Consider the following 27,438-nt stretch of genomic DNA (forward strand, 5'->3'; position numbering starts at 1 on the left):
CCAACTCACACGCTTAAAGTTACAGTAATTTGGTTTCAATCAATACGTCTTTTGCTGCTTTCTGATATTTCAGTATTTTAAAATACTTCTAGAATCCCTTCCACAGATACACAAGTGTTTGTTATTTGGCAAATGCTTGTCTTGAAGGTGCGAGCGGTCTCTAATGTGAACACCTCTGGTGCACAATCCCAATTGTGATAAGCACTAATTCTAGTGTGTGTCACTACAGTACATGCATCAGGATCAGGCAAAACACGCCTTTGGTGTCCTCTCCAAAGCAGCCTACCACACATCAGGTCCAGGATGCTTAGGATAGTGAAACCATGACCAGAGATTTAAGAGTGACCGCCACACCGAAGTTTAGACTCTGGGAGGAGGGCTGATGAAGAGTGTGTTGGAGCACAGAACATCTGGAGCAGTGAGAAGCGCAGTAAATTGCTTAGCAGATCAGTGGCCGGTAATGCATTGTAGCATTTCTCCATCAGATGGGAATTGTGCGAATGATAGCTGGGTTCAGAGAAGTATCTCATGGAGCAACCAAACCATCGGCCATCTTTATTGAAGTGTTGAACAATAAAACTACAGAATCTTCAACTTTCTGGCCCTTAATTCCCAATTCATGTTGGTGCTTCTCCGTGTGCTTACATGGCTTCAAAGGGTTCTATGTGATCTGATCAAAAAATGTTCATTGAATTATTTCTTTTTTTACTGGTTGATTTTGCCGCAAATATGTGCGGGGGGAGGTCCCCCACAGGCCCCATTAACACCCCAACATTAATTGACTAAACCCATCCCCCACATATGTTTGGAGCAAAATCTGTTGTCAAGAATTCGATGAATTCTTTTTTGATGAAATCTTCTGCGGCCAAAACTCCCTACGCCCTTGAAAGTACCCTGAAGCCGCCTAAGTCAGCATGTCTGTGCTGCACAAAATACCGACATAAATCTACATTGACAATATTAATTTATAAAACAAATAAATTAGGACAGAGAGCCATACTAGCAACACCATGGATCTCATTACAAGTTCAGCAGTGTGGTGGAAAAGTGGCGGTAATTCTGCTCCCGCCACTTTTTTTGTAGTAATGGAATAACCACTACTTTTACTGCACAGCCAAATTCAACGTTTGACCTTGAAGTGGTGGACTCACGTCCAGCAAGATATTGACGGTAGGTCCCTCACTTCAAGGCCAGAAATCAGTGGCTTTATGTATGAGGTTTAATTCTCGGTCACAGTAATTCACAAAAATCTCTATGGAGACCAATGGACTTAAAATTTCGGAACTAGCACCGCATTTCCGCGACTCATAATCCTTCTGTAAATTTGGGAGACCAAGTGGTGGTAACAGTAAATACGTTTGGTTGGTGATTCTGAGGGATTACAGCCGAATTACCATAAAAAGTCATTATGAGGCTTTGTTGGCCTCATTACAAGTACAGTAGTGTGGGAAAGATGGTAATACAAAAGCAGATAAGATATTACTGCCATGTTACTGCCGTTTTCCTGCACTGTCAGGCTACGAGTTTGGAGGTGAAGTGGAGGATTCACAGCGAGCCTTTTGCTGGAGGTGAATCCTCCACGATACCTCCCAAAATGGTATTTTACGGTAGTGGAATTATCGCAAATCCCATGGAGTCCAATGGACTCCAAAAATTGGAAATAAAATAGCCTTACCGCCATTTATGATTCCATGGTAATTTTGCAGGACTGAGTGGTATAAACAGTAAACAAATTTGGCAGTAATTTCTAGAAATTACTGCCAAATTACCACCAAACTTGTAATGAGGCGTAAGGTTACAATACTGAGGCCGCCCTTTTTATGAGGCTGTTGCACTGCGATTGTAGCTCAGCCGTTGCTTCTGCCAATGTTATGGTTTTCTAGTATTTTCGTGAGCCCTAAAATTGCCAAAGGCATAAGGTCTGCACCAAAAGTATTGGGGTAAGGGTACTCTGCAACCCATTATAGCAACATGTTGTGACATGCATAGCAACTATGCGGGAAAATGCCCTACTGCCATGCTGACTTGCATCACCAGTAGCGTACCGACCATAGGAGCATTGGGAGTAGCATTCCTCCTCACAGGGCTTCCCAGCACAGAAAACTGTGACGTTCTGGAGGAGTCTGGGACATTTTAAACAGATGATGCATTGTCAGTAGCGCCTTGCGACTGAGAATTAATGTCTGTGCCGCTCATTCTCTGATGTCGTGGGCAACGTCGTTTTTCCACCTGTCAAGGTTTTCTAGCAATGACCTTCTAATGGGCAGCAGTTTAATTTAATGACTGTTGCCACCAGTATTTGTCAATTCAACAAAATGCCAGGGGTAGCGGAAGTGACATCACATAATCCTTGACCTCAGGAAGCCATCTCATTTGACCCCACCCTGAAGTGACATCACAGGAAGCGATGGAACATGACCTTTCACCCTTTGACAAAAACTTGAAGTGGCATCACATAGCATTGTTCCTACTTACACTATAAAAAATATGGTTACGATATCACTGTAATGTGATATACATCTCATACAAGAAAGGATCACCATATGTATCGTTAATATCAGTGCGTATAGGCCCATATTACCATATTACTGTGAATGCAAGCAGAAGTCCAAGACCAAATGATAATGGTGTGTTATTATATAGCACTTAGTCTTAAGCGCTTTATATAGAACAAATGTACATAAATATCATGGAATATTTGCCCGATTCAAAGTGAATTTGGACTGCTGAAAAGTGACTTTGCACTGCTGACAAAAACCCTGATTCATGGAACTGTGCAAAGTGTATTTTTGCCGTGCAAAGTCCGGGCCAAGTCATTTTGTACTGCAAAAATGACTATGCGCTGACTTGGTGCAGACTTTGCACGGCAAAAATACATTTTGCATGGTTCCATGAATCAGGGTTTGCATCGGCAGTGCAGTCACTTTTCAGCAGTGCAAATTTACTTTGAACCTGGCAGATATTCCATGAATCGGGCCCATAGGTTCAACAGCTGGTCAGTGCACCAGAGATTCTACTATAGTATCTCACCAATGCAGAATGTTACATTTCTCCCCTGTTGCCTCCAACCATCACAGTTGCGTAGACCGCCCAGTGTTCTACCCCACAGAAGAACGAGTGAAACTCTTTGTTGTGCCACTTGTTGATAAGTTATTGAGTTTTGCATAGTACAACTTGTGCCATTTTCACAGGTTTTTGAAACTTCATGATTTGAAAGAGGTGGGGTGAGGGCCTAACATAGAAGAAGGGGTGCACTGTTTCTTTGTTGCAATGTTAATATGTGCAGATCTGAAAAGATAAAACTTTCCGTGGTGTTGTGTACGTTTTAAATATTCTGTGAGTCGTTTAGGGCAGTGGTTAATGTACACTCCACTTACTAATGGACATTGTTTCTGCGGTTGTCTATGGTGTCTCTCAGAGGGGTATTTAAGGAGTGTGGAGAGTTGTGGTGGCCTATCTGTGGTGAGTTAATTTGGTGTATAGGGAAATATAGCATAGACGTGTGTCTTCAGGTGGTTTATGTTCCATTGTGTAACCTGTGTTGCTTTGGTACTTGAATTGTGTGTCAAGATGTGTTGTAGGTTAGGGTGGGAGAATGATTTTGAGATGGTTATTGGTACCATGTCTTGCCCAACAAACTACTCAATAACTGAGGAAAACATGTTTAACTTTGGAAATGTCACAGTTGGTCACATTTATTTGTTTACAGCCATGCAGACCATCAATTCCCCAGCTTTTATGCCTTACTATGCCATATTTTGTTGTTGTTGTATTAAACCTTTGTCATACAGCAGCACAAATGAGAGCTTTTTAACACAATCAATAAATATATAAATAAACATTATACAATATACATTCCAGTAAGGAGGGAATCCCAGAAATAGCCCACCCTATCAAAGCAGCCAGACACTCCCTGCCTCCTAAGCATCAATAAAACGACAAATCCCTCTGAATACGAATCACCTTTCCCCCAAAAATGGTAAAAAAATATAACGCAGTATTCATTGTTCCCTCCCATTATCAAATCCGATAGGGCCCCACGAATAAAGGTTTGCCCCAAACCGGATGCAAGAAGGGCCGTAGACCGAAGGGCTTCCTATGCCATATTATATGATGGTAAGCTACATAATGGTACGTCAGGCAGCAAGCATTATGCCATGCCACAAATGTAGGGCCCACAGTTTCAATGAATTTGCCCCAGGACTTCCATTGTGAAGGCCACTCACACCTCAGAGGCATTCCCATGCAGTCTTACATCGGATTGTGGTAACATGCAGATTGACATGCACAATGAACTTGTAGTTGACAATGCCAACCACTCACCACACCACAACAAAAGGATTACCATCCTGGCAGGTCCCACAGTTTCAATTCAGTTGCCCAGGACCTCCATTGTGACTGCCCACTGACGCCCCCGAGGCATTCCAATGCAGTCCTACATGGGATTGAGGTAACATGCAGATTGACATGCACAATGAACTTGCAGTTGACAATGTCAACCATTCACCACACCACAACAAAAGGATTACCATCCTGGCAGGTCCCACAGTTTCAATTCAGTTGCCCAGGACCTCCATTGTGACTGCCCACTGACGCCCCCGAGGCATTCCAATGCAGTCCTACATGGGATTGAGGTAACATGCAGATTGACATGCACAATGAACTTGCAGTTGACAATGTCAACCATTCAACACACCACAAAGACAGGATTACCATCCTGGCAGGTCACGTTTAAAATGTGCATTTTTCTTTAAATTCTAATATGTTTTGGGGCAATGATATTCACCCAATGTGCTTTAAATTGCACCATTTGTGGCTAATTTGACAGGGGACCACTCCGGTGGTGATAGTGCGCGGTACAAATATCCTTTAACATTAACATTAACATTAACTCGCTCCTAAAAACATTCCCTGGTGAGAATGGGAAGAAGGTCCCACACACGCAAGTTTGCCCTGCCCGCACAGTCATCGAAGGCTCTCTTTCCCCACCATTTCATGAATTAGTCTCCACCCTAACACCCCAGAGTTTCTATGCAGTTGCACCCCTCACGGTTAGCGCTTTTCTCTCCAAAATCTCAGCTCTCCTTAAGTGCGACAGGTGTGACAGGTGATTGCCTGATATGCAAATCCCTAGAGCATTATGCATACTTTTGTCAAAAAATGACTACAAGTAAATGGGTGTATCACAAATGCTCTACCCTGGGATGCCATTTAGGGGTCGCGCCCCTGAGGTCTCCCTTGCTACCCCTAAAAAACAAATGGTAAAAAAGAAGCTTTTTTCTTTTTAAATTGAGGCTCCTGAGCTTTGGCCAGCAGCATGTGGCTCTTTGTTTCTGGCGTGGCTGGCTTTCTGATAGCTATGGCCGGTAAGATAGCTCAGTGGGTTGAGTGCTCAATGCTGCAATGTGTGTGTGTGATCTGCAGTTTGCATGTGCGACTCCAGGCAAGGTCATCTGAACCTTTCATCCTACTGAGGTTGATAAATGAGTACCAAAACAGGTTGGGTGATATTGTATGCGTATTTGTTCTATATGAAGCGCTGAAACGTAAGTGCAATATAATAACACATAATTATTGTTTGGCCTTGGGTGTCTGTTTATTCACAGTAATTTGGTAATATGGGCCTATACACACTGATATTAACGATACATATGGCGATCCATTCTTATATGAAATGTATCTCCCTTTACAGTGATATTGTAACCATATTTTTTGTAGTGTTCTTTGAAACGATGCTATGTGATGCCACTTCCTGTTTTGTCAATGGGTGAAAGGTCATGTTCCATCGCTTCCTGTGATGTCACTTTGGGGTGGGCCAAAAGACTTCACTTCCTGTGATGTCATCGGAGGTCAAGGGTTGTGTGATGTAATTTCCGCTACCACAATCTACTCCTGTGGCATCAATTAGAAGAGAGCTCAGTCTACTGTCTTTACAGGGATCAATCAGCTGCAACTCCCTGATACTGTATAGAAAGTGCCTGCTTCCAAACAACCCCCTGATATGCATACAGCTTGATTAACAAAGAAATTGTTGGGCAAAGCTGCAAAATGCTTGAAACTTGGACAATAGACACTAAAGATCTATTCGACTCCATCCAGAGTTGCGAAGATGAGTTGACCAAAAATCTGAATAAAAGTCCTTAAGAAACTGAAGGAACTTGACTGGACTTTGACCCTGGAGACAGCGGCAGGATACAAACTTACATCCCATCTGACAGGCAACACTAAAAAACTGCACGAACTGCAAGGATTCATTGTGAAATTTCCGAACAGATCCTCAAGCAACCTCCTTTTGCGTGCCCGGCTCAATCTTTTAGAAACCAACAAAATATTTCCAGTTAGAGGTCTTTCTCTTACCAACAAATGCTGCTTTTGCAAATTGGACAATGAAATAGAGACCATACGTCACTTGTTGCTGTCATGTGTGGGCACCCGTCACCTAAGAATGCAATATCTAAACTGCTTCCTTTCCGACCCTTTATTCATGGACGAAGAGACTTGGTGGTCGAGGCTGATCGGTGGGGACAAGTGCTCTTGGCAAATTGCAACATCTAAAATTCTGCAACACATCATGACAAATGCGTCATCTTTGACAACAGTTCCTTTGACAACAGTTCCTTTTTCTTGAACAATATTTGGAAATTTCGGTTGAACTGAAAACTGTATAAATTAACTTATCGATTTTGTTACATCACTTCTATGCTTCTTCCCTTTTTTGTAAAAATCTTTTTGATTAAAACAAATAAATAAACAAATGAATAAATAAATAAATTCTGCTACCCTGGAATTTTGGTGAAATGAGGTCCCTGGCGCTACTGGGGGTGTCTAAGTCTTTAAGGAGTTCTCAAAATTCCCAATGTCAGTTGTGAAATAATTAGGTCTATTCCATAGAAAAAAGGCATGCTTAAAAATGTTTGCATGCGTATTTATGTGAATGTGTTTGTGTATATGTATTTGACTTGGGCAAATGCAGAGTTTGTGGGCAGTGAGAGTAACATGATTTCGATCTGGGGGCAGTGTAGCCCTATATTGCAGGATGTGATTTGTGCAGTAGCAGCATGAAAGGTGGGTTGTGCATGCATATATTGTTGGGACAGGCCGTTTTTGAGCACTAGCAGCATGAAAATGTGGTTTACAGGGCAGTGCTGACATGTCTTGTTAAAAACAAGCCTCTTTCCTTTTTTGGATGCAAAAAGCCTCAATGGGGGGCAGAGCGCATGCTATTGTTTGGGCAGAACCTGATTGGAAGCGGATTAATGATGGCATATATGGTTGAGGGAGGCCGTCTATTTTTTCTTTGGGGTCAGCCAGCATTTATACCTTTTACAAAATCTTCCTGTGTACTGTTGGTGACATGGCATCTATTGGAGTGTTTCATGTCCACCTGCCGAATAGAGTGTAAATTCTACAATTCCCCAATTTTGCTGAAATTTCTGTTGTGAAAGGCACAATTTCAACGCATTATTTTCTAAGATGAAGCACAGCTAAAACCTTACTGGATATGTGCAGGTGTGTGGACTAGAATTAATTCTGGAAAAATATTTACACCCCTCCACTTTACAAATTCACCAGCTGCCATTGCACTAGACTGTAATGGTATAGTTGATGTCGGCATGGAAACCCACGAAGGTGGCTAGTTAGCAGGGTCGGACTGGGACAAGAAATAGGCACGGTCGCCCATATAAAAGTGACCCACCCCTCTCCTCAAAAAAGCCCCTCGTCGCCTCACAACCCTTGACCTCTGATGACATCACCAGAAGTGATATCATTTGACCCCACCCCAAAGTGACATCCCGGGAAGCGATGAAACACAACCTTTCACTCCTTGACAAAACAGGAAGTGGCATCAAATAGCATTGTTCCTAAGTACACTACGAAAAATATGGTTATGATTTCACTAATGTGATATACATTTCATACAAGAATTGATCACCATATGTATCATTAATATCTGTGTGTATAGATCCATATTGTCAATTTACTGTGAGAATGCAAGCAGACGTCCAAGGCCAAATGATATGTTATTGTATAGCACTTACGCTTAAGCTCTTTTTTTTAGAACAAATATGCATACAATATCACCCAACCTGTGTTGGTACTCATTTATCGACCTAAGAAGGATGAAAGGGTTTTTGAAAAAAAAAGCAACATTTGAAAAAAAGATATTTTTTTCCACATTTTTTTTTTCAAACCGGCCCCAGGCGTGGCCAGAAACCGGCCCCCACTCCCCAGGGACAATTTTGGGCCGGCCACGGGCAGAAAGGCCGAGGGGCCAATCCGACCCTGCTAGTTAGGGCTTATAGTACCTTCTTTGAGTACACATCGTCATAACCTTATATGCCTAGTAAATAAACAGGCTCTTTCCATATTTCGATTCTGGGTACTGCCCTGTGCATCATCCGAAGCCAGGCAAATGGTTTGTGTCCCGCCAGTACTGGACCGCAATACTATGAATGCTCCACAAAACAGAACTGGTGGTAATGAACTTTTAACCTAAGCCTACATCATATTTGAGATGCATACATATATGCAATATGTAAAATCTGTTTTAAATAATATATCTATTTATGACGTATGTCATATTTATGTATATATCTTGTACATGTGAGCCAATAGGACGCCAGTGTTTATTGTCTGAGATATGCTATGAGGGCATAACGGTCCTGATCTACAAAACGTTTTTCAATGGGATAACGTCATTGTAAAACGCTTTTGAAAATGAGGCCCAACATTTGCTGTGCCTTAGCACAGTTGCAGCTCGTTGTGTTTCTGCGTTCCTGCCTCTCCACTCTGTCAGCAGTAATTATTGCAGTATTAGAGTATTCATGGTTCGCGGACCTAGGGCACCCCATTGACTTCCTACCCTGCCCACCCACAATGCAACTCACCCACCCTATCGAAATTGGGGGTTTAAAGTGTGCACATAATCTGTCTAAATCAACCTCTTGCACACCGGCTCCTACTCTCTGCAACTGGTGCCTAAACTTCGCGTGACCTTCCATCTCGTGGTGTAAATCTTTAATGCGCAGCGCATTGCACATCTGAATGCCACATTCCGCCTTCTGAATTAATAATCATTTACTTTTGCAGCCTTTCCAAGCTCGCCCACTCCAGCAAGCTGGCATCTGGGGCCTGATACCGTGCATCGCAGGCCACTGCCCTTTAATCTAATTATAGAGCTCCTCCCTCCCCAGGGGCGTTGCTTTTCTACACAACATGCACGTCAGTGCATGACAGTGCAGGCAGAATATCATTCTATTGCAGCTGTGTGAGAATGGACATCATGCATGCTGACTACTGGTTATGAAGTATAACTAAGTAATAATATGTAGCAGCAAAAAAGCCATAATAAAAATAATAATTTAATTTCGCATTTATATCGCGCTGCGAACCCTCAGGCATCTGAGTGCTGATTATTATTACCCACAGTGTTAGGCCCTGCCGGGATTCAAACCTACACAGATGTCAAAGCGAGCACTCTTCTCGCTGTGCTATCGGACCGGCTATAATGAGTTAGCTCAGCAAGGCCAAGTAAAATGTGCGTCTAGTGAGTTTCAATAACTTCCTGTCTATAACTGGCAGTTGGCGGGAATTGGCGTAGAGACAGACCCCCTTAAACCTCTTGGGCTACCTTACTAGCCCCTACTTTTCCTTATGAGGAGGGGCTTTAAAACCTGGATTTGTGGTGAACAGAAAAGAAAAAGTCTCAAGAGAGAAACTGTCGTGCAAGGCGTGCCTGTCCAAATGACGAAAGAGAGGACAGACTAATGGATATCATGTCACAGGCGTCTCCGTCTCAGCAGACACAACTAAAAATACGTAGTTTAGACCCAAGGTAGTCCAATTTAGAAGAAAGATGCACCAGTATGGAGGAGTACATTTATTCATTAAGCCATAAACGAGGTCATTATTTTACGAGCTTCTACGAGAATGGAGGTAGTGAACAGTTTGGACCACCAGGGATAACCTGGGCATTTGGCCATTAGTTTTGCCACATTACATACCAATTACTCATTCGCTTATGCCAATTTCTTTCCCCTCCAGTAAGGTGCAGAATGAGAGATGTTTTCTTTTTGACATAAAAGGCTGCAGATCTATTTACACATATAATAACCACAGTAAACAAATAGTGAAAATAGCTCCAAAGGTGCAGCGACTGCTCCATATCCAAAACCTGCTTCCCCCGTTTTCTCCAAGTCCATAATAGTCCCAACTCCCGCAAGCCCTTCGTGTCTGAGAAACGCCCCTGCAGGTGTTTCTGGGCTGGGGGAGCGGCGTTTGTTGTGGTGAAGCTGAGCCCTCATTGCTACCACCAGACACCCCCGCTGTTTTAGGCTCCCAGGAGGGGCTGGTCCAAACGAGCAAAGACCCTTCCGGCTTAGCAATGGCTCATGCGGAGACTGTCTCTTATCATTGGACACCAAAACACCGCCTCGCCGTCCTGCGACGTCGTTGGCCAGGCCCTGCCGTAGCTGTTCCTCCTGTAGGGTGGGTGGGTCGGAAAACAAAATCCTCTCCTCGATGGCGGGCGTCCGGCTGCTGGGAAACTGGAAGTTCTTTCTAGCCGGACGCCTGCCGCTTATATGGGGTTTGCCTCGGCCCTTCCTTTTGTTCGCCCTTCGCGGGCTTTGTGTGCTTTGGCTCTCTTTGGGCTTCCTGACCTCTCCCTCTGACGCCGAGGGGGGGAAGGGGAGAGAGAGAGAAGAGGAGGGAGGCCCCCGCCCCGGTTATCGGGGTGCCTCCTACATTATGGAGGTCTCTTTCCGTTGTCACCTTCATAACCTGGGCATTTGGCTATTAGTTATGCCACATTACATACCAATTACTCATTCGCTTATGCCCCCTTCTTTCCACTCCAGTAAGGTGCATAATGAGATATGTTTTCTTTTTGGCATAAAAGGCCGCAGATTTATTTTCACACATAATAACCACAGCAAACAAATAGTGAAAATAGCTCCAAAGGTGCAGCGACTGCTCCATATCCAAAACCTGCTTCCCCCATTTTCTCCAAGTCCATAATAGGCCCAACTCCCCCAAGCCCTTCGTGTCTGAGAAGCGCCTGCCCCTGCAGGTGTTTCTGGGCTGTGGGAGCACCGTTTGTTGGGGGGAAGCTTAGCCCTCATTGCTACCACCAGATGCCCCCGCCGTTTTAGGCTCCCAGGAGGCGCTGGTCCGAACGAGCAAAGATCCTTCTGGCTTAGCAATGGCTCATGCGGAGCCTGTCTCTTACCATTGGTCGCCAAAACACTGCCTCGCCAAAGGTGGGTTACCAACCACCGTGGCTCCCCCTTTCCTATTTTGTAGTTCTAGAAGTTCTGTTTTCTTTGTACACCATGCTGCCCAGCGCACTTCCTTCTATCCTTCTTTGACCAGTGATTTCACCTTTGCCGGTTGTGCCTGATCTAGGGGGTACTTCAGTCCCATCCACATTTCCGTCCTACCTTGACCTGCTCTCGCACCACCGGCTCCCGGTTCTACCACAGCTTTGAGGCCAACTGCCTCCCCTTTCTTCCAACCATCTCCTTAGTAGGCACAACTCTCCCAACCCTCCGTGCCTGATACCCACTGCCCCTGCAGGGGTTTTTGGGCTGAGAGAGCGCCATTTCTTCGAAGAAGCTGAGCCTTCGTTGCCACCCCCAGACGCCCCTGCCGTTTTAGGCTCCCAAGAGGCGCTAGTCCGACTCCACCCCTTGCATTGTCTGCTTGGGACTCTGCCTTAACCAGGGTGGGCCTGTACACATCTGCCCCTGCCACCTTTAAACAGCCTCTGCGCACCAATCTCAATAAATCCACTCTGCCCCTGGCATTCCTCCTGAGTTAGTGTAGACTAAAGACGAGGCTACTGTACATACTATCTTGTATTCTGGAACTACAGAAAGGTACGGGATAGTGCTTCATACGGCAGTGTGCAAAACCTGTGACCAACCACCTCATTCTACTCCTGTTCCTTTGCTCCCAACAAGACCCCCTTGATTGAAACGTATCCAACCCTTTGTTTGGTACCCATGGCATTATATTGTTCCAATTTAACCTCCCTCTGTGCACCATCAATCGTCTGTTGAGTTCTTCCCCCCCTAAAATGCAATCTGGCCTTCGTGGGAGTTAACTATTTGATATCATTGATCGAAACTTATCCTACCTTTTGCTTCATACTGCTGGCGTTATATTGTTTCAATTTAACCGACCCCCGTGCACAATCCATAATATTTTGAGTTGTATATTAGTATCCTTCATGGCCACCTCTGCAGCTCAATGGGTAGCCTGAGCTCCTCCCCCGCTTCAGTGCCATTGAATCTACCAGACCATGCAGTGATATGGTACCCCACCATGTCCCAAACCTGGACAACCTGCCTTGTAAGGTATTCCCTCTTGTGCATCCACCTCGTTGGATCAGCAACTGACCTGAGCACCTCAGCAACCTTCACCCCCTGGCCAATTCAGATATGCCCCATACCGTGAACACTAGTTTCTGCACAGATATAGTAGCCTACAAGGGTATCCATCTACCTACGTGCACTTATTACCTCCCCGGGTGTGGGTGAGGTGAAGGAGGGGCCCTGAAAGCCAAAGCACTAACCGCAACTAACTGAATTCCATTGGTATATGCTATGATGCGTTATTTATAACATGCTTAATACCCAGAAGTTTCACAGAGCGTATTCGGTGCCTGAACCTGTGCTGTTCCCTGACATCTTGCTCTCCAGGCGAGAATGTTGCTGCGCCATCCTCCCAGGACATATTGCAAATGATCAACCTCTTCTTCACCGTCTGAGCGCACTCACTATTACTGACCGTGACCACTGTGTGAGTCCTCACAGTAAACACTTGCTTGCCACGTGGGCCTTGATCCACTTGCCCCAGTATTTTGCCCGCCTTCCCTGTGGCAATTACCATGTAAAAGGACCATTAAATGAGAGCAACACAATTTGAGACCCCTTTCAGCTACAATGTGCCCCAATCAATTGTGAAGTGCGCTCCTAAACCTAGCAACCCTGATAACCTGCCTGTGTCCTACACTTGCAACACTCGTGAATTGGGAGGCCAAGAACGGTAGATGAGAGGTGTCCGGCTAACCCCCCACCCCACATACTGGCAGCCGAGTGGTGTCCTAACGCAAATTGTTTCTAGAAAGCCACCACTGGCGCCCCATGGTGGCTTTCACCTGTCCTGGGCCTATCCCGCCCGGAGGGGATGATGTGCAAGCCCTCAAATGACTCTAAATAAGCGTAGAACAACAGTAACAAAGGGGGAACCCCAAAATGCATCTCGGTCAGCTCCAAAACTGAAAACCTCCTTCCTCCATGTCCGGAACTTCACTGCAAGCTGGAAAACTGCAAAACGAAACAAAATCCTCTCCTTGATGGCAGACGTCCGGCTGCTGGGAAACTGGAAGTTCTTTTCTAGCCAGACGCCTGCCGCTTATATGGGGCTTGCCCCGCCCCTTCTTTTTGTTCGCCCTTTGCGGGCTTTCTGCGCACTTTGGCGCTCTTTGGGCTTCCTGACCTCTCCCCCTGACCGTCAGGTCAAGGGGAGAGATCAGAAGAGAGAGAGAGAAGAGGAGGGAGGCCCCTGCCCCGGTTATCGGGGTGCCTCCTCTATTATGGAGGTCTCTTTCCGTCGTTACCTTCATATCCGCCTGGATGCAATGTCCTGTCACACTTCCTAAACTTCTTACACCCGATTGATAGGATTTCACGATTTTATTTCTTTTTCATCATGGCAGTGTGCTGTTAATGAAGTACCGATATTTGTTTCAAAAATTGTTCTATATATCAATCAAGACATTCACATTCTTTCCTGCGCCTCAAGAGACAAGGAAGTTCCACATGCCTTGTATGTGGGAGCATTTCCTTTTTAACTGATCAGAACTTCCTTTTTTCAGATTCTGTTCTTGTCCTTTTATTATTATTAATTATGATGGCACCCAAGCTAGTAACAGTGCTGCAAAAGCAACCACATTGAGATGGGTAGAGTCTTTCATTCGCCACTGTTATCTGCGGTAGATGAAACATAGCCCATCAACTCAGTCTACAGGCTAGCTATACAGGCTACACCTAATGCAACTATTTTATTTGGAAGCCTTTCCTAGTGTAGAGTAACTTTTAACCAGGAAGTACTTGCGACCTCTTGCTTATGTCCAGATGTTGGTGGGGGTGGGCTGCCTCTCTCTTTCTTTTTACTTCTTCTTATTCTTATAGCTAACAAACTGGGATCCAGTTTGGTGTCCAAAAAGTGAGCCGGTTACAAGAGTCATATAAAGTTAGGTTTACTCTCATAGTTCACATTTTGCACCAACGACCCTCCCCGCCCTCTGTTTGATTGGTGAAGGGAGTTGGAGTGGTGCGCAGTTGTGTGGGGGTGGTCATGAGGGAAAGCATGTGCTACACCATATGAGCATTCTGTAGTTATGGTTGAAGAGACTTCAAACCAACATGGCCTTTCTCACAGAGCATTTTTCAATGTGATTGCGACACTGTAACCCACTTTTGTAAATCAAGCCCAGAGTGTTCACCCCTGTCACGGTGTCGCGGGTTCTGACAACATAGCAGCAGTAATGAACATTACAAATAGAAGTACCAAACTGATCATAATAGTAACTTTATCTGCCATTGAAAAGGCCAAATCAATTTTCACCAAAATGCCAGAATATTTCAGTATTTTAAGAGGCACACGTGACTCTGTCAAGCGTAGCAGTAGTTATGTACAACAATAAACCATTTCTACAAGCTAGAAATAAGCAACAAAGGCCAGCACCATGTCTGTGACCAAATGTGCAAACTGTTTTTGTCTGAGCACCCTTCTATTGCTTTTTAGTTTTGGCTATCAAAAGCGCCACCTGTAAGGCAACATTATTGCATCAGAGTACAGCTAGGAGGGAGATGGGATATGAGTAGGGACACAAAGCCTGTAGGTGGTGTTTGGTTATTTACCCACCCATTCACTGCCCAAGTCCAGGCTAATCCCTATGGCCATTCCCACATATTTCCTCCACTGCTCCACTGAAAACACATCCTCCTGGGTTTCTTTGAGCTATCTTCATCAAGAAGCGAATCAGACCTTGTGCTCAAAGTGCTTTCCAGCCCTATTTTGAGAGAGACTTCTGAGATGTAATGTCTTAATTAGAGCTATTGGTGTAATAAAAATTCCATAACCAAGTGTACCTTAAACCACATGCTTTATGAGCAGTATGTGTGTCCTTCACTGTAGCCCCATTAAACACAAGCATTATCAAAGCCAACAGGTCTTAGATAGGCATTTTCCAGGCACTGTAATTATATGCAAAGGTACGTGCCCTATTTTGCAACTGCTACCATTAGTGGCCAGTTAGTACCATTACGTCACATACCTGCACATTTCAGAAACAGGTGGCACTGCAAATATTCGTTTATATTATGCTTACACAATTGTCACCCCCTTTTTAACCAGTGGGATTCAAGGAAGACAGTTTAGCCAATAAGGAGGCCGCTAGGGCGAATCAAGTAACCTACTGTGTGTACAAAGGCCTTGGCCTGGAAGATGGCATGTCCAAGTGGGAGAGCACAAGCTCTCTTTTAACTAATGATTTGCGCTCTAGCAGTGTGAGCGTTTGCACATTGGAAATGACATCTCCATGCACATCAGTGGGCTGTGCCCTACATTAACAAAGACATTGCACCTTTCTATGCAGGAGGGTTCATAAATAAAGTGATTCAGACACGTCTCCGCAGGGGGTCAAGCCTTTCCTTGTGAGGCTAGGGAGGTGAGCCCACTACGCAATACCCTCCCTAGCGGTTGCACAAAGAGGGACATCACGGGGAGAGACTTCTCTCTTGAGAACAAGGTCTCCCGTTTCACACAGGAACTCCCTAAAGCCCTTTCTTTGGGACCAACAGTAACATAAAGGCTTAAGAAAGACTCAGTAGATCAAGCCACGGTTTGCTTCTGTACCATGAGATCCACAACTCAACCTGAAGAAAGATCTGCAAAAACCACTGTGAAGAAGAAGATAAATGGACAAGTAACAACGTTTACCCAATGGTTTGAAATCAATGATACTGGGACGAGGAGCAGTGAGGGAGTAGTGAAGAATGCTCACTTAGAAAAGAGAAAGGACTGTAGTTTTCAGCTGGGGAGGACCCAGCAAAGCAACACAAGCAGGAAAGAAGGACCACTGTCAGTGAGAAGTCAAACCCAGGAGTTTCAAAGCAGCAGCGTGTTGTTGGAAGCTGACTGAGACCCGGAGATCCTCCAAGTGGATGAAGCAACCGGCTGGCGGGTGCGAGAAACACCATGGAGCTGAAGGCAGAGGAGATCAGGGGAAGGAAATCCCTAAAGGAAGAACCAGTCATGAGCGGAGGCATGATCCGCAAGAGGTGGACTATGCAGTCTATCAACAATGTCAAGCCAGCTGTAATGCTGACCCTGCAGAGCTGCGGAGAAGAGGCAGAGAGACACAGAGAGCAACCGGTAGCAGCCCGGATGAAGCAGAGTGAGATCCCAATCCTGCAGACACACCCAGTAACTCCAACCCATGGGAAATAATGTAACGGGTAAGGCGGGAGACTTCGGAGTGAAGACAGGAATAACAAGTACCTGCATCATACTCATCCCAGTGAAAGGACATATACGAAGAAGAGTGAAATACATCAAAGAGTCCGTTTATTTGTCTCAGTAATAAGAAAAAGAAATGAGAGAGTGAAACATATATCAAAACATATCCTACTCATCCCAGTGATATGAGAGGGACCTGAGAGAGTGAAATACATGACGGTACTCAGTCTATTCATCCCAGTGATCCGAGAGGGACCTTCAAGAGTGAAATGCATCACATGGCACAGTCTGCTCATCCCAGTTATACAAGAAGAATCGGAGAGAGTAAAATACATAACAGGACTCAACCTACTCGGCCCAGTGATACGAGAAAGACCCAAGAGAGTGAAATACATCATGGGGCTCAGCCTACTCATCCTAATGACATGAAAAAGATTTGAGAGAGTGAAATTTATCAGAGGACTCGGGCTACTCATCCCAGTGATACAAGAAGGACCCAAGGGGGTAGAATGCGCTATGCGGCTCAGCCTTCTTGTCCCAGTGATATGAGAAGGACCTGAGAGAGTAAAATACAGCACAGGAGTCAGCCTACTCATCCCAGTGATAAGAGAAGGACCTGAGAGGGTAAAATCTAGCACAGGACTCAATCTAGTTATCACAGTGCTATGAGAAGGACCCAAGAGAGTAACATACACCACAGGACTCAGCCCACGCACCCCAGTGATATGAGAAGGTCTCGAGAGAGTAAAATACGCCATAGGACTCAGTCTACTCATTCCAGTGATACGAGAAGTACCTGAGAGTGTAAAATCCACTACGGAACTCAGCTTACACATCCTAGTGATATAAGAAGGACCTGAGAGAGTAAAATACACCACGGGACTCAGCCTACTCACCCCAGAGATTTGAGAAGAAACCAAGAGAGTGAGATATATCACAGCAGTCATACCACTGATTCCAGTGATAAGAGAAAGAACAAAGAGGATGAAAAATATATTGAGACAATTCCTATCGGACCCAGTGACACGGAAAATAACCAAGAGAGTGAAACATATCACAAGAATCATCCTACGCATCCCAGTGATAGGGGCAAGTACAGAGAGAGTGAAAAATATATCACAACTCATCCTACTCGTACCAGTCATATGGAAGGATTCAAGCGAGTGAAATACAGTACAAGACTAATCATACTTGTCTCAGAAATACAAAGGAAAATCAATACAGTAAGAAAATATCCAGTTACAAGAATACAGAGAAGATGAATCACATAAAGAGAAATTCTATTTCCTCAGAGACAGTAGAGAAAGAGAGACTATCAGAGATGTTTGAGACAAAAATAAGAAGAGAGATCAAAAGACCCAGTAGGAGAAGGTTACAAACTCCAGGAAGACGGAATACAGAACCAGGGGCAAATCACCTGGAAAGAACTGAAAAAGTTAACATAGGAGCTAGCCAAAAATTATATATTGAGGCTGACGAAGTCTATCCAAGAGAAAGGAATAATTCACCTGGCCTTTTGCTTCATTTCTCTTAGTGGTAGTGTAAGTGTAGGTTAGCCCTGGACGCAGAACAGACTGTTAGGTACGGAAATCCATAGATTAAGGATAGAGAATCCTTTCCACCTACTATTTAAATAAAATATCTTTAAAAATGCCTTCCCTTGGTCTATCTCCTTCTTCTGACCTTCTGCATAAGCCAATAATTGATTCTGTTGTCTGTGTAATGCACAGATAAGGAATATGTGTAATATTTGTAATTCACATGTGGGGTACTCCAAGTTTCTGACAGTGTATTCACAAGGGATCAGTAGGATACCACTAGGGGAACACAGTCACTTCACAGTACCACTTAACAGTGTCATCTATGTTGGTTTACTTACAATATAACACATATCATTCCTCCTAGGATAATTAGATAATTAGAGTTTGATGCTGATTATGTCTCAATTCGGGATTTGTAGAACTAATGTTGTCGTACTTTTTTCCCTCATCAAATGCACAGTTCAAATAAGCAGAATAAGATCCTTTGGATTGGGAATTTGAAGTGTATTACGTTTGTTGCCACGGTTGGCCTGTACTTGAACTAATTCCCAATCAGCTAGTGATACGCTTGTCATGGGACGTCATTGTTTTTTTTTTAACTGTACATGGAGAAATGTGGATATGGGATAGGCTTATGAAGATAAAAGGGAGGTGGCTTAACACTTGATGTTACTATGAGATATGAGGACTAAAGAGTTTAAATAGTTAAGTGGTGATAGGCTGCTAAGGGATTTGGTAGGGTATAATATGTAATTCAAGTATGCAACCAAGCTATAAGATTAAGAGCAGGTGATTCAAAGGAAAGTAATTTGATTATATTTCACGATAGGAAATACTATTGGGAGAATATTGGTATGAATGCATTAAGAGTTTTTGGACTTAAGTATAAAATAACCTAGAGTAATTTACATGAGTTATGAATAGGTACTAACAGTCTGCTGTAAGAATGATTGATAAATGAATTGATAAAATGAGAATGGTGGATTTGCAAAGAAGGGATTTGCAAAATGGGGAGGGAGTGGGGCGAAGTTCTCTTTACATGAAATACAGAAGAGAGATACCAGTGGTTTGAGTCGGACAAAGCCAGGGGGTTTCTTGTTTTGTTTTTGTGTCTGTATGTTCTTAGTGTTGTTCTTAATACGTTCTTAGGCTTTTCACACGGTTGGTAATTAACAGCGTTAACATGGCAAGTTCGTGTATGCTGGATTTGCAAGTGATTTCCTGGAATGTTAATGGTGCAAATTGTATAAATAACAGGAAAATAATTCTGAACACACTGAATGAATTGGGGGCGGACTTTGCCTTCCTTCAAGGAACACATTCACTTAAGGCGGAGGCAGAGAAATCGAAAAGAGAGGTCGGTAGGGGATATTTTTGCTCTGCTTTTACCTCAAGCTCTAGGGGTGTATGTACACTGATTAGGAAACATTTACCTATTTCGGAAATGTCGAGTAAAAGGGATAATGAGGGAATTCTAAATGTTATAAACTGCATATGCAATGTTTATGCTCCTAATAGAGGTGATGGGAGTTTTTTTTGTTACTCTTGCACATTGTATGCAAACTAAAATCAAACAAATCTCATTGTAGCGGGAGATTTTAATGTCACGCTGGAACCAAAGCTGGACAAGAGTTGTGTCACTATGGGTAGTGAAAGTGCAAAGAATCGGCAGGCCTTAAGAGAGTTTATGGCGGAATGGAATTTACTAGATATGTGACGGTTACAACAGCCTTTTTTAATCAGACAGTATACTTTTTACTCTGGCCGACATAAAATGTATTCTCGGATTGATCTGCTTTTGACCTCAGGATTATGTACACAGAACTATAAAGGGGGTGGGAGAATTAAAAGTGTATTGATTTCAGATTAGATAATGCACCTATCTCGCTTGAAATTAAGTTAACATTCCCAATGCCCAAAACAAGTACATGGAGAATGAATGTAACACTACTGGAGACACAGAAATACTGGATAAGATAGTTAAGAAGGCAAGGTTTTTTGTAGAAGCCAATTGGGCTGGGGATGTGAAAGTGGAATTTGTGTGGGAGGCCTTCAAATCTTACATGAAGGGTATGCTCATCGGCCTCTCGAGCAAAAAGAAAAAAGAAAAGGAAAAGGAGATAAAGCACCTGAGTGAAGAAATTGATCAACTTGAAAAACAAAATATGTTAATATATTCTGTGTACACTTACAATGTACTCAGCAGAAGAGAAAAAAAGGGCCTATAAGAAATTCTTACAGGGAAGGCAGAAATAAAAATGCAAATATTCTGCAGGAGGTGAAAATTGTGACCGGCTATTGGCCCATCGCTTACGAGTAATGGACACAGAAAAAACAAAAAGTGCTATTGAAAACCGGGAAGGTAATATGACATATGAGCCTAAGGAGATCAATGACACGTTCAAGGAGTATTATACAACTTTATATTCTTCAGAATTACATGAGAACCAAGAACGTATAAAACAATTTATTAAAGGTTGTGATTTGAAAAGTCTACAGTCAGAAGAAAGAGTGAGGCTTGGAAAGGATTTGAATGTAGAAGAGCTTAAACAAGCAGCAAGTCTTTTAAATTCAGGGAAAGGCTGGGGCTGGATGGCCTCCCTGTAGAACTATATGAAATCCGTCCAGGCGAGGTTTTTAACCTAATGTTGGCAACGCTGAGTTCATTATTGATTGAAGGTTTTCTTCCATCTTCCACATGGCACGCCACTATTTCCCTATTCTTAAAGCAAGGGAAACCATCAGTGAACACGAGCAGCTATAGATCTATAAGCTTGATAAACACTGACAATAAGATTCTTGCAAAAGCATTTGCATTCAGATTGGAATACCTAATGCCAACCAATAATGATCAGAGTCAAGCATGCTTTATTATAGGGAGGCATGCCTCAGAGACTATGCATAGACAACACTACAGCACTTTTCCTCAGAGAAGGTGTTCAATCAAATCGAATGGGAATACCTCATGGCTGCACTAGAAGGTTTTGGATTTGGAGAAAATATGATTCGATGGATTGGTACATCTATTGCGGCGCTAATTAATCAAATTGATAACTTTCACAGGTACTCAGGGTATAAGATTAATTGGTCAATATCAGAAGCATTAAAGCTTCAAGAACTTGTACAAGTCAGCAGCTCCGTGCCTACAATTTCAAATGGTGTTTTGATAAAATGCGCTACCTGGGTATCTGGCTAACAAAAGAAGTAGATCAAATGATGAACATTAATCTTTCATATGTTATTGAGAATCTGGAAAAAGACTTAAAAAGATGGACCGAGCTGAGACTAAGCCTTTGCGGGAGAGTTAATGCAATAAAAATGACGTCAACTCCACAAATTAATTACATTCTTAGTATGATCCCCCTGATGGCTAAGAAGAAAGCTATAACGAGAATACTAAGCCTGATACAATCTTTTCTGTGGGATGGAAATCAACTGCACTTAAAACTATGGAAACTTCAATTATCATCCGAAAACAGAGGTTTGGGTGTCAATTATCTGGACAAAAGCTGAGACTAGTAGATGTACTCCATTAACACCAAGAGCAATACTGTCCTCAGAAGACGCAGCAGGATGCCAGTCATATGCACCAACCAAATTTATAAGGGAATGCTGGAAAAAACGGATGAGTAAAACTAAAAAAGATGTATCTAGTTCTAGTAGCACCTCTCTGTTGTTGAATCCAGACATTAAACTTGGAGGAAAAATGCTATTATTGCCAAACTGGCTATTGTGTGGCATACAATGGCTCGGAGACCTATTTGAGGACAAGAAATGGATTAGCTTCAAAAGATTAACTGTAGAAAAGGATCTTAAAGACTGCTCCCTAGGGGAATACAGGAAATTGAAGAGGGCAGTGAAGGATAGAGTACCAAAGAAAGACAAAGACTGGCTTGAATGGTTGCAAGACTATAAGTTAGATGGTCACATAGCCTCTAAAGTTTACAAACTTTGGAGAAATCCAAATATCCAAATAAAGAGCTACTTGACAAATGGTCAGAGGTGCTATGGTCTGATATGAGTGAAAACAGGTGGATCCATGTATATAAGAATGTGGCATTAACATCTTTGAATCTAGGTGAAAGAAGTAGGCAAATCAACATCTTGAACAGAGTATTCTGGACTCCGCAGAAACTTTATACAAGAGGATTAATTCAATCAGAGGCCTGTTGGAGATGTAAACATGGTGTGGGCACATTGGAGCACATGATTTGGGAAAGCAACAGCTTGCGAACCCACTGGAGAGAGGTTACCTTTAGAATGAATATGGTTCTACTGCTAGACGAAGATCATGATTACTCAAGTATTATTCTTGGGGAAGAGGATCTAGTAGAGAATCTCTTGTTGTTTGTTTTTCAGAGCTTCGAATTCTGCAAAAATGATAATTCTAAAGAAATGAAAAAGTGAGGAATTACCATATGTGTCAGAATGGATGTTGGACTTGCAGCAAGATTCGAGGATGGAGAGAGTTATTTTTTTACAGAGACAAGAAAATAAGTCTGTATGAACAAACATTGGATAAGTTTCTAGAATTATAAATTAATTGTTCGAAGGTATTGTCCAGCTAGATGGATTCTGATGATTTGCAAATGTTACACAACCTAACTGTGAAGAAATGAATTGTAATTGTTATGTATATATGTTTTAAATTTGAATGTTAATGTTATGTTTGTTTCGTTGAAAATTCAATAAATATGTAAATACAAATAAACAAAAACAAAAAACCCTGCAGCTCTACTTGTACGCATCCTGAAAGCAGCAGACCTGTCACCATTCAACTTTAGAGCATATTAAAGTCTCTTGCAGATGAGTCTGTCATAACTGATGAACTTATTGAATTTGCCAATACCTTTCTCACAAAACGTAAGAGCATTAAAGTTTGGCGGCATATACATTATTGGACTTGCTGTATCTTCTACGAGTTTCTGGAGTATTACATACCTTCCCTCAGAACACATATTGTCTTGGTCAGCTGAAAGCAATCCTTATCATGAATGCAAATAGCTACACCATTAGCTTGGAAGAGTGGGAATCATTGATGTACTGTTCCTTTGCTAGCATGGTCTGTTGAGAATACATCAAGAGTCTGTCTTATAAGAGTACAATATTAACATATGAGTAGACAGTGTATCATTACAAATCACAGCAAAGGATACTTAACCAAAGCATGCTGAGGGTTAGAAGGATTCAGCCTCTGCAATACCCCTACATGAAAGGCGGGCAACAGTTGTTGAGGAGACCAAGCCGCAAACCAGCAGCATTAAACACAGTAGATCAAAGTTGACTACAGGTGTTCAGCTTATTCAGATTGGTAATCAGCAAGGAAGAGTAGCGTTCCATGGAGGGGATGTAGATTTCTGAATGTTCAGTTCCTCATCACCATCATCAAATATGCATCATTTGACAGTCTTAATAAAGCAACATATTTTAACACATCCCATTGTCAATGAACAGAAGATTACTACATGTCTCCATAATATTAAAACCATCATCAATGACCAATTAATTTCAATAATAATGTTAAATCATTCGTTTCTATAGGGGACTCTTCTAGGATGCCCTGATTTATAAAGACAACATGCCACTTCACTGGTTAATTCTGGATGCAAAGTTAATTTGCACAATTCTTTTGCATGGTTAAGATATTTACAACTAAAATGTATTAGACACGTCTTTAAATGGAGTCACAGCATGCCCATTTATATTTTATTTTTAACCATTTTATTCAAAATGTACATTTATAATATAGGTTCAAAGAGAAATAACAATGTACACACAAAGAAATATATATTAAAGGGCAAGTCAAAGGAAACTGCTAGAACGTCTCCTTAACATCCCAAGGAGAGCACTGATCTGTGGATGAAGTGTTCAAGGTATTCGATATTATCGGCAAAGGAGGAATACCACAACACCTTGGCATGCAGAAAGTTTGTGCAAATGGTGGTTCCATTAAATCAGGATAATTCTCATGCCTAACATTTACTTTAATCAAACAGTATGACAATGCTAGAGAGCCCTCTGCTCTGGCATATTTTCCTCACTTGTTTTCCTGCTAAATGGATCACACTAACTAGGTTATCCCAAATGGCAACATTGACGATTTACAAAAATATATATAAAAAGGTTAGATGGGAAAGAGGGTTAAATAGAGGATGGCCGGGGAGACCAGACGGTATTGGTTGAATACCCCCCCGTTGCCCCCGCCCTGCCCCTGAGGAAGTCATGCAGGCTAGATCGAGGTTGGCAGGATAAACGAAATCGTGAACCTGCCTTTTGGAAAACACTGGTCGTGAATGTGTAGGTTGAGACATCCCCCTACATCCCACCAGTGCGACTCGTGGCCATACAACAAATGTTTCCACCACCCATGAGCCATTCATTTTCCACACCACAAATATGTGTCCTGAGTGAAGGTGCTTTCAGCGGGATGCCTTAATCCTTTTCCACAGAATACGTTCCCATAGAAACATAAACAAGCCTGAACTAAGCCGATAGATTTGGATGAAATAGTCACTGGTATCATGTCTCCAAGTACTCACCCAATTCACCAGCTCATCTCATCATGTACCCAGTAACTACCATCATTTTCTCTTGTACTCATAGGGCCATTATTGCTATGATATGCCAGGAAATGACATCAAAAGCCCCGGTATTCACACTATTTTACAGTTTTGGTTTGAAAATCACCAGTGACTCAGTGACTCATACTGTTACCAAGTATTAACAGCAACACACAAGTCACTCCTATTTCCTGCCCTTGCTCCTCTCAAATTCCTGTACGGATATGTGGATTTATCAGATCAGTACCATGTTCCACTATGCCCAATTATCATATAGGTACCAGATTATATTATGTCCAGTTAGCTTTAGGTCATAGGATCATCAGTGCCCAGTTGACATAGCAGAGCCAGATTCCAATATGCTCAGTTGGGACCTCAATGCCATGTTTGATTTTACCTGTTCATCGCAGTAATGCCAGACACTATTATGCCCAGTTACAACAGCAGTGCCAGATTCCAATATGCCCAATAAGAAGAGTAAGGATGCATTCCCATTGTGATTGTTATGCAGAAAGCATAGTAATCCCAGAATCCAGTAGGTCGATTTAGTACTTCAAAGCCAGATCCATTGTGGCATCTGTGGGTGCGTGGAGCTGTAGCAGTATTTGTGCAGTGCTGGTACAGTGGGCACATGCAGTCTTATGGACAATGTATGCTGTGATAGGAAATGTGTGTGTATGTGCAGTGTTGTGATGTGTGTGTGTGTGTATGTAGTGCTGGGACGATGTTTGTGGAGTGCTGGCATGGTGTGTGAAGGAAGATGTGTATGCCACGCTGGTGGCAATGTGTGTGTGTGTGTCTGTATGCAGAGATGAGCTTAGGGTTGTGGGTGTGTGTGTGTTCATCTCTGTCTGCTTTCACTGATGCATGTATGTATGTACAGTGTGGATCTCGGTTAAGTGTTTGAATTTGTTTATGTATGTATGCACGTACAGTGCTGGATGGTGTATGTGAGCAATTTAGTGCTGGGGTAACTTGTTTCTGAGGTGCTAGGAGCATTTTGTGTATGCAGTGCTGGTGGTGTATGGGTGTCTGTGTGCAGTTCATTACTGGGGTAATGTGTGTATATGAGTGCATGTGTGTGTGTAGATCTTGTAACTGCACTTTATGATAGGAGAAATACCAAATATAATATTGGTGTCAACAAACAAAATGAGGTACACATTGGACCTCATTACACGGTAGGCGGTCCCGTAATGAACGGTGCCGGTAAGGGACCGGCACCGTTCATTACTGGCCGCCACATTACGGGTCTGCTCGCGGGTGGTGGTAAGGATGTCTGGTCCAGACCAGGCGTCCTTACCGGCACCCGCGAGCAGACCAGGATGCTAACAACGGGCCTGTCATTAACAGGCCCATTGTTAGCATCCTCCCCATTGAGCCCTCTGGGGGCTCAAATGGGAATGGGGATGTACCAGGTTCCAGGTCCCGAGAATGGGAATTACCGGGCCCTCCAAAGTCGGCATGGCCTGTTAATTCCCTATTTTCGGGACCCGGACCCGGTACCCGGTTTGGGGGTAGTCATGCCGCTAAAAGCGGCATGGCTACCTCCAAACTCGTAAGGAGGCCCATTGTTTTATTTGATGCTTCACCATCGCGAACTCCATTAGGGTTAGGCTGGAAAAGTATCCATTCGAACAGGTTGCCACCCTATTTGTTTGCAATAATCCAATACCCGCAGGCTGCGTATCCCTTATCATTGCCATATTCCATTGTATGCACACTGCCATGCCAACAGTATTGCCAAAGTAGGAGTTATGCATGAGTCAACACTGAAAAGAATAATCAGATGACACAATGTGGCTGACATGCAGGATGTGTTTTCTTAATGCAATCTCAAATGCAATCACATGTTGGTGACTATGAAAGATAATAACCTCGTTCTGCCTCAGGCGACTTTATCAACACGTGTTCCACAAAGCGTTCTTTGCTTGATACCAAATATGTGAACGAACTGACTCTTTTCAGGTGCAGGTGCAAAGTTTGTGATGGACGCTCTGATATTTTCAAACTTCTTTATGGATGCTCCTCGTGTACAGAATGCGTTTTGAAAGTCTTTCGTGTAAAGTAGTTTACGTGCATTTAGCAAAGGCGCGGGTTGGACCCTCGACAGATATGTGCAGTGCACATGTCTGCATTTAGCCGTGTTTCTAAAGCTGTTTTGGGCCAGGATAGGATGGCGATGGTGCTTTGAGCGTGAGAATGAGAAAACCTTCCATTGATCACTCCCCTGCCTGAGTATATTGTGCAATCGTTATGTTCTATGTACAAAATATCACATTCCAAATATGCAAGCTGACCTTCTGCTTTCTTCTTGATCAGCATGCAAACGAACGCGCAGAGCAACTCCGTGGCAAACGTGCAGTTGTGCAAGGAAACGCAAGACAGATATTTATCCGCAACTTTAAGAAAAAGGTACTAATGCGAATCGTTCGTTTTCATCGTTTAAGCACATATCGTACACTCTGTCCTTGTTTTGCACATCATAGTCCCTAATGACATTACAATGTTTACTTTGATTCGCCCGCTGACATGACGTGTTCATTCTGGTCAACTAGCTCGAGATAATCCAAGAAGAGAAACATCAGCTATGTAATCGTGCTAAATCGGTTAGACTTCCAAATCCAACGTTTTATTTTAACCTTTAATGCAACACATATCCTGGCAACAGTAATTTGCATTTGTAGGGTCCTCCTCTTTTGACCCCAAAGTGTTACCTGCATGTCAGTGAGATGTCTTTTTACGATGGTATCTGTTTTTGAGTGTGAGTGCCAGTGCCATGGAGCTCCTGCAAGAGCCGTTCACCT

General features: G+C 43.1%; 1 protein-coding gene across 2 annotated transcripts in view; it reads left to right on the forward strand.

The window, feature by feature from the left end:
* The window catches only part of ST8SIA6 (ST8 alpha-N-acetyl-neuraminide alpha-2,8-sialyltransferase 6), a 564,875-nt gene that overhangs the window by 265,330 nt on the left and 272,107 nt on the right, over positions 1 to 27,438 (forward strand). Inside the window, exon 4 of one of the 2 annotated variants that reach the window (XM_069648347.1) lies at positions 26,954 to 27,046. The exons of the other annotated variant lie outside the window; for it this stretch is intronic. Within the exon in view, the coding sequence (XP_069504448.1) occupies positions 26,954 to 27,046 (93 nt within the window). The remainder of the gene's footprint in view (positions 1 to 26,953; positions 27,047 to 27,438) is intronic. 2 annotated transcript variants of the gene reach the window in all.

Source organism: Ambystoma mexicanum, chromosome 2q, assembly GCF_040938575.1.
Source record: "Ambystoma mexicanum isolate Mex_15411 chromosome 2q, UKY_AmexF1_1, whole genome shotgun sequence".
In the NCBI taxonomy this organism is placed as follows: domain Eukaryota; kingdom Metazoa; phylum Chordata; class Amphibia; order Caudata; family Ambystomatidae; genus Ambystoma; species Ambystoma mexicanum.